Below are 9,169 nucleotides of genomic sequence, written 5' to 3' on the forward strand. Positions count from 1 at the left end.
CAATGTGCCTCATCAACAATTATATACTTAATACTTTGCTGCACCTCCGCAGTCCGAAAAAGACGAAACACATGGTCATTTAAAAAATGTTCTGGATGTCCAATATAAAATGTATAATTATGGTGGCAAAATTGACGTAGTTCTTCATGATCCTGGAGTCTTGAGTGAATGTCTGGACATATACACAGAGAATTTGAATATCTTTGAACTTGTTCACTGATGATGGAGTTTAACGGATTGATCAAAATAATACTAGAATTTGTTATTTTTTGTAGAATTTCAAAAATGAGAGATTTTCCATATCCCGTTGGTAATACACAAATGACATCATTGGAATTTGATAGTACTTGATTAATACATTGAATTTGACCAGGTTTTAAATAATTATAATACTTGTCACGACATAAATTTATATTAGACAAAGCAATTTTTGTCTTGATTGAAAACGTAAGTTTATCTAAAAAGCGACCAGTTGCCATTGTACTGGTGGTAAAAATCGTCAACAAATAATATCAACATTTTCATAATACTGTGGTTATCAACTACGTATAATATTCATCATAAGTTCACATTGTATAATGTAAATCAAGCATGGCAGAACGCACAGAAACGGCAATCAGGAATCCTGATGTTTACCACAGACAGGGCCTCGCAGACGACATCTTGATTAATCTCGCCAGTGCCCGCTCGGGAGTGCCCTTCCGGTAACTATTTATATCGACCAATCAAACTGGCAAGATCGATAGCCCTGACCTGTCGTTGTATTTTCGGAGCGAAGCCTAGCGGAGAGTAGAAAAACTACGGCAGGCAATCCAGTCTATTATATACACATGTTCTGAACTTCCGGTTTTCAGACACCATGAATCCTTGCAGAACATTTTCGGTGTTGAGGTTCTTACATCGTTTAAATCTCAAGCAATGTGTAGACAAATGCTTTTCGCAACATGTCATAAAACGCAATTATTCCCATGATCCCGAAGACGGTCATTTTAGCGATGGACAGAACAATAAGACACCAAGACGAGTTGATCCGAAATCACTGAAGGCATTTGTCGGCGACATGTACACGGGGCATTTGGAAACCTCAGCGGATACTGCGTTTCCATCGGATGAAGCCAACCTCAGTAACATTACACAAAACAGAAAGTCGTACTTAACGAAACCAGAGAGAGATGGCACCGATCCATCTCTAACGTCAGTGTTAATGTTTCCTGGACAGGGAAACCATTTTGTAGGAATGGGCAAAAACCTAATACATATTCCAGGTGCCAAGGATGTGTATGACCGTGCTAGTGTTGTGTTAGAGTATGATCTGCTTGAAATTTGTTTAAAAGGCCCCGAATCAAAACTGTCAAAAACTGAGTTCTCGCAACCAGCGATTGTAGTCACTTCTCTAGCGGCAGTTGAAAAACTACGAGAGGAGAGACCGCAGGTAGACAAACATTGAAATGATCTGATCACTTATCGATAAGAGCTTAATAAAAAAAATTAATTACAAATAAAATGGAGATACAGCTTAATGTCAACAAGTAAAACATTAACTTTATTGGTATTTTACAATGTGTATGCTTTGCATACTACCGTATATATCTGTTTCAATTATTATAAACATGCATTCCTCACATTAAACAGTTTTAAGGCAGCTCTAAATAGGCACTGGAACAACATCAACATAAAGTTCAGCCCAATCTGCTGTGCCACTAACTGAGCGGGATACTCAACCAAACAATCAACAATTACCATGCATTAATATAGTAAAATAAAGCACTATGGGTGCATTGTCTGCAACTCTGCATTTAAGTAGAATTAATTTTCTAAAATTATATACCAAAGTAAGATAGAAAAGTTCATGAACGTGAATAAATCTAAAGGATACCAAAAGCAAAGGCTTAAGTAAGGCAGATACTGATATAACTGATATAATACTGAAATGAAGAAAAGATACGGTACTGAAATTCTCTATCAAAAACAGGATGAAAAATTAGTATTTTTCTTCAGTTACTAAAGTTACTTACTTTACACCATTACCGCCATTGAAAAGTTTGAGATTGTAATTTTATTTAAGATCAAAATATTAAAAATAATTATTTCATCCTGAAAAAAATATGTGGCACTATGTTCTATAAGGAATGAAGTACTGATTGTGCATGTTCCAAAAGCAAAATAAATTATTTTACATTATTTTTTGTGTTAATTAGACATATACATGATTAAACACCAAATATTGTTCAAATAATGAGTATCGTTTATGCTCTATTGGTGGTGGAGCATCTTTAAAATATTATAAAAGAAAAACTTAAATCAGAAATGACCATATGGCAATGACTGTCAAAAGCTTGTTTCTATTATAATTTTATTTATTGATAGTAATAGTCGAAACTTTGTCTCTATATTTTTGAATTAGTTGCTGTATCTGTTAACCTTGAATGTTTATATTTTTCAGGCTGTAGACATGTGTGTTGCTGCTGCAGGATTCAGTGTAGGGGAGATAACTGCTCTGATTTTTGCAGAATCCCTGTCCTTTGAAGACGGTAATGTCAAAACACTTATAATATAATTATCCCCTGTGAAACAGTTGGCAGGTGATATTAAATTGGGCTCCATCCGTCCCGCAGCTCCTTGAAACTTTCTGTATACATCAGACAAGTACCCTAGTTGTGCCTTTTGCTATTGCTGATCTTCCATTTTAGAATTTTTTCCGTTACCATGGACACTTAGTCAAAAATAGAAAATTACTGTTTCCTTTTGTTTCCAGACTATAACTCCAAAACCGTTCAACGTAGCTCCTTGAAACTTTCTGTATACATCAGACAAAATGCCCTAGTTGTTCCTTTTGCTTTTGGGGACCTTCAATTTTGTGATTTTTTTTCTGTTTCCATAGAAACTTGGTCAAAAATACCAAATTACAGTTTCGTTTTGTTACCTTTTGGGTTTTTTTTCAGTTTTACAATACTTGCATACATTTAAAGTTATACTTGAATAATTGTTACTTTGATCTTGATGTTTTTGGGTTTTTATACCAACTACGGGGTGCAGGGGATAATACTACAAGATAGTCATGAGCCAGGGGTGGATGTAGTGTCAGGGATAGTAACCCATAGAGTATTGAGGATGGTTGATGCACTCACTAAAGTGATTGGTCAAAGTTTCATCCTCTAAAAGATATGTTCCTAAAGCTGTATTTTATCAAAGTTACAATACCCAACAGTTTCACACAGCATTAAGTCATACAAAGTTTTCAGAAATTTTCCCAGTAATTGCCATTAAAGTTGAGAGTTGTAACATGATTGAAAACAATTTTTGTTACATCAAGATAACACATGTATATGAATTTCATGTCTTTTTATATTCCCCCCCCCCCCAGGAATCAAACTGATTAAATTACGAGCAGAGGCAATGCAGAGGTGTTCTGAGGAAGTGTCCAGTGGCATGATGACGGTGGTGTATGATTCTAACAGCTACGTAAAGGAGGCTATGCTGGCCGCACGGGAATATTGCAAAGTTAAGGTCGGGATTGAAGATCCTGTATGTAAAGTTGCTGCCTATGTGGGAACAGAGAGGAAAGTTATAGCTGGTCACACAGAGGTAAACACATCTATTCTAATTGTTTCCATCATAGAATTATTATGCTGAGAGCGCTATTAACTTTAAAGTTGCATATATTTACTCCATTTTGCATGTATCATTGCAATTATTGAAATGGTACCAGTATACATATAAAATAGCATGGTATGCATTAATTAATATAATCAAAATGCAGTTTTGAATATTTTATTTACAAATATTATTGATACTGGTAATTTTACAAATGAAGAAAAGAGTTATGTCCCCTTTATGGAAAAGTGCCTTATAACTGTAACTATTAAAAACACATAATTCAAACATAAGTACATGTATTGTATTTTGGGTTATGAAATATATGTTTTTTTAATTTAAGGCTCTGGACTTCCTTTTAGAAACACAAAAAGACTTTGGAATTCGTAATATCAAAAGATTAAATGTGAGTGGTGCATTCCATACAAACCTTATGAAGGAGGCATCATTAGAAGTGAAACAGGCCCTTGCAGCCATTAGTTTCAGCCCCAGCATTGTACCTGTGTATTCTAATGTGACTGGCAAACCATTCTCTAGTAATAGCAATCGGGCAAAGAACAGCATTTGTGATCAAATTGTAGAACCTGTGAAATGGGAGCAGACAGTTAAAAAGATTTATTCTCGTCCACAAGGAACAGCTTATCCAAACACCTACGAGGTTGGACCCAGAAGATCTCTCGGTCACCTCCTAAAAGCTACAGACAGAAAGGCTTTAAGAAGTTACAAATTTGTGGAGGTGTAACAGTACTGAATACATTGCTAACGAGAAGCTATTCAACCTTTCCTGAAGGAGTTTTTGTACCCTGAGGGATATAATATGTTGTCATATCTCTTTTATTTTGCCAAATATTTTGATATGTGTATCTTAATCAATCAATAAATATCAATACACATGCACTTTTTCTGTGATAGTTTTAGCACTTATACATGTATATATTAAGAGCAATATTTCTGAAATGATCAAATATCTTGGCAATGGAGTGTGGGGTGTGCTTATCAGGTCCGATACAGTAGTAACAATGTACAACTTTTCTGTGTACATTTAGTTACAGTAGTAACAATGTACAACTTTGTAGTGTACGTTTAGTTACAGTAGTAACAATGTACAACTTTTCAGTGTACGTTTAGTTACAGTAGTAACAATGTACAACTTTTCTGTGTACGTTTAGTTACAGTAGTAACAATGTACAACTTTTCAGTGTACGTTTAGTTACAGTAGTAACAATGTACAACTTTTCTGTGTACGTTTAGTTACAGTAGTAACAATGTACAACTTTTCTGTGTACGTTTAGTTACAGTAGTAACAATGTACAACTTTTCTGTGTACGTTTAGTTACAGTAGTAACAATGTACAACTTTTCAGTGTACGTTTAGTTACAGTAGTAACAATGTACAACTTTTCTGTGTACGTTTAGTTACAGTAGTAACAATGTACAACTTTTCTGTGTACGTTTAGTTACAGCAGTGACAATGTACAACTTTTCAGTGTACGTTTAGTTACAGTAGTGACAATGTACAACTTTTCAGTGTACGTTTAGTTACAGTAGTGACAATGTACAACTTTTCAGTGTACGTTTAGTTACAGTAGTAACAATGTACAACTTTTCAGTGTACGTTTAGTTACAGTAGTGACAATGTACAACTTTTCAGTGTACGTTTAGTTACAGTAGTGACAATGTACAACTTTTCAGTGTACGTTTAGTTACAGTAGTGACAATGTACAACTTTTCAGTGTACGTTTAGTTACAGTAGTAACAATGTACAACTTTTCTGTGTACGTTTAGTTACAGTAGTAACAATGTACAACTTTTTGTAGTGTACGTTTAGTTACAGTAGTAACAATGTACAACTTTTCAGTGTACGTTTAGTTACAGCAGTAACAATGTACAACTTTTCAGTGTACGTTTAGTTACAGCAGTAACAATGTACAACTTTTCAGTGTACGTTTAGTTACAGTAGTAACAATGTACAACTTTTCTGTGTACGTTTAGTTACAGTAGTAACAATGTACAACTTTTCTGTGTACGTTTAGTTACAGTAGTAACAATGTACAACTTTTCAGTGTACGTTTAGTTACAGTAGTAACAATGTACAACTTTTCAGTGTACGTTTAGTTACAGTAGTAACAATGTACAACTTTTCAGTGTACGTTTAGTTACAGTAGTAACAATGTACAACTTTTCTGTGTACGTTTAGTTACAGTAGTAACAATGTACAACTTTTCTGTGTACGTTTAGTTACAGTAGTAACAATGTACAACTTTTCTGTGTACGTTTAGTTACAGCAGTAACAATGTACAACTTTTCTGTGTACGTTTAGTTACCGTAGTAACAATGTACAACTTTTCAGTGTACGTTTAGTTACAATAGTAACAATGTACACTTTTCAGTGTACGTTTAGTTACAGTAGTGACAATGTACAACTTTTCAGTGTACGTTTAGTTACAGTAGTGACAATGTACAACTTTTCAGTGTACGTTTAGTTACAGTAGTGACAATGTACAACTTTTCAGTGTACGTTTAGTTACAGTAGTAACAATGTACAACTTTTCTGTGTACGTTTAGTTACAGTAGTAACAATGTACAACTTTGTAGTGTACGTTTAGTTACAGTAGTAACAATGTACAACTTTTCAGTGTACGTTTAGTTACAGCAGTAACAATGTACAACTTTTCAGTGTACGTTTAGTTACAGCAGTAACAATGTACAACTTTTCAGTGTACGTTTAGTTACAGTAGTAACAATGTACAACTTTTCTGTGTACGTTTAGTTACAGTAGTAACAATGTACAACTTTTCTGTGTACGTTTAGTTACAGTAGTAACAATGTACAACTTTTCAGTGTACGTTTAGTTACAGTAGTAACAATGTACAACTTTTCAGTGTACGTTTAGTTACAGTAGTAACAATGTACAACTTTTCAGTGTACGTTTAGTTACAGTAGTAACAATGTACAACTTTTCTGTGTACATTTAGTTACAGTAGTAACAATGTACAACTTTTCAGTGTACGTTTCGTTCCAGTAGTAACAATGTACAACTTTTCTGTGTACGTTTAGTTACAGTAGTAACAATGTACAACTTTTCTGTGTACGTTTAGTTACAGTAGTAACAATGTACAACTTTTCTGTGTACGTTTAGTTACAGTAGTAACAATGTACAACTTTTCTGTGTACGTTTAGTTACAGAAGTGACAATGTACAGCTTTTCAGTGTACGTTTAGTTACAGTAGTAACAATGTACAACTTTTCTGTGTACGTTTAGTTACAGTAGTAACAATGTACAACTTTTCAGTGTACGTTTAGTTACAGTAGTAACAATGTACAACTTTTCTGTGTACGTTTAGTTACAGTAGTAACAATGTACAACTTTTCTGTGTACGTTTAGTTACAGCAGTGACAATGTACAATTTTTCTGTGTACGTTTAGTTACAGTAGTGACAATGTACAACTTTTCAGTGTACGTTTAGTTACAGTAGTGACAATGTACAACTTTTCAGTGTACGTTTAGTTACAGTAGTGACAATGTACAACTTTTCAGTGTACGTTTAGTTACAGTAGTGACAATGTACAACTTTTCAGTGTACGTTTAGTTACAGTAGTGACAATGTACAACTTTTCAGTGTACGTTTAGTTACAGTAGTGACAATGTACAACTTTTCAGTGTACGTTTAGTTACAGTAGTGACAATGTACAACTTTTCTGTGTACGTTTAGTTACAGTAGTGACAATGTACAACTTTTCTGTGTACGTTTAGTTACAGTAGTAACAATGTACAACTTTTCTGTGTACGTTTAGTTACAGTAGTAACAATGTACAACTTTGTAGTGTACGTTTAGTTACAGTAGTAACAATGTACAACTTTTCAGTGTACGTTTAGTTACAGCAGTAACAATGTACAACTTTTCAGTGTACGTTTAGTTACAGCAGTAACAATGTACAACTTTTCTGTGTACGTTTAGTTACAGTAGTAACAATGTACAACTTTTCAGTGTACGTTCAGTTACAGTAGTAACAATGTACAACTTTTCTGTGTACGTTTAGTTACAGTAGTAACAATGTACAACTTTTCTGTGTACGTTTAGTTACAGTAGTAACAATGTACAACTTTTCAGTGTACGTTTAGTTACAGTAGTAACAATGTACAACTTTTCAGTGTACGTTTAGTTACAGTAGTAACAATGTACAACTTTTCTGTGTACGTTTAGTTACAGTAGTAACAATGTACAACTTTTCTGTGTACGTTTAGTTACAGTAGTAACAATGTACAACTTTTCTGTGTACGTTTAGTTACAGTAGTAACAATGTACAACTTTTCTGTGTACGTTTAGTTACAGTAGTAACAATGTACAACTTTTCAGTGTACGTTTAGTTACAGTAGTGACAATGTACAACTTTTCAGTGTACGTTTAGTTACAGTAGTAACAATGTACAACTTTTCAGTGTACGTTTAGTTACAGTAGTGACAATGTACAACTTTTCAGTGTACGTTTAGTTACAGTAGTGACAATGTACAACTTTTCTGTGTACGTTTAGTTACAGTAGTGACAATGTACAACTTTTCAGTGTACGTTTAGTTACAGTAGTGACAATGTACAACTTTTCAGTGTACGTTTAGTTACAGTAGTAACAATGTACAACTTTTCAGTGTACGTTTAGTTACAGTAGTAACAATGTACAACTTTTCAGTGTACGTTTAGTTACAGTAGTAACAATGTACAACTTTTCAGTGTACGTTTAGTTACAGTAGTAACAATGTACAACTTTTCAGTGTACGTTTAGTTACAGTAGTAACAATGTACAACTTTTCAGTGTACGTTTAGTTACAGTAGTAACAATGTACAACTTTTTCAGTGTACGTTTAGTTACAGTAGTAACAATGTACAACTTTTCAGTGTACGTTTAGTTACAGTAGTAACAATGTACAACTTTTCAGTGTACGTTTAGTTACAGTAGTAACAATGTACAACTTTTCAGTGTACGTTTAGTTACAGTAGTAACAATGTACAGCTTTTCAGTGTACGTTTAGTTACAGTAGTAACAATGTACAGCTTTTCAGTGTACGTTTAGTTACAGTAGTAACAATGTACAGCTTTTCAGTGTACGTTTAGTTACAGTAGTAACAATGTACAGCTTTTCAGTGTACGTTTAGTTACAGTAGTAACAATGTACAACTTTTCAGTGTACGTTTAGTTACAGTAGTAACAATGTACAACTTTTCTGTGTACGTTTAGTTACAGTAGTAACAATGTACAACTTTTCTGTGTACGTTTAGTTTACAGTAGTGACAATGTACAACTTTTCAGTGTACGTTTAGTTACAGTAGTGACAATGTACAACTTTTCAGTGTACGTTTAGTTACAGTAGTGACAATGTACAACTTTTCAGTGTACGTTTAGTTACAGTAGTGACAATGTACAACTTTTCAGTGTACGTTTAGTTACAGTAGTGACAATGTACAACTTTTCAGTGTACGTTTAGTTACAGTAGTGACAATGTACAACTTTTCAGTGTACGTTTAGTTACAGTAGTGACAATGTACAACTTTTCAGTGTACGTTTAGTTACAGTAGTGACAAT

The 9,169-nt window shown here is 33.9% G+C and overlaps 1 protein-coding gene across 1 annotated transcript; it reads left to right on the forward strand.

The window, feature by feature from the left end:
- Nucleotides 1-812: 812 nt before the first annotated feature.
- On the forward strand, nt 813-4,487 carry LOC138315910 (probable malonyl-CoA-acyl carrier protein transacylase, mitochondrial). The gene is made up of 4 exons (XM_069257279.1): nt 813-1,432; nt 2,444-2,531; nt 3,365-3,585; nt 3,938-4,487. Exons 1-4 carry the CDS (start codon nt 860-862, stop codon nt 4,334-4,336), a joined length of 1,281 nt encoding a protein of 426 aa, XP_069113380.1. The 5' UTR covers nt 813-859; the 3' UTR covers nt 4,337-4,487.
- Nucleotides 4,488-9,169: the final 4,682 nt, after the last annotated feature.

The sequence above is a fragment of the Argopecten irradians genome, chromosome 2, assembly GCF_041381155.1.
Source record: "Argopecten irradians isolate NY chromosome 2, Ai_NY, whole genome shotgun sequence".
In the NCBI taxonomy this organism is placed as follows: domain Eukaryota; kingdom Metazoa; phylum Mollusca; class Bivalvia; order Pectinida; family Pectinidae; genus Argopecten; species Argopecten irradians.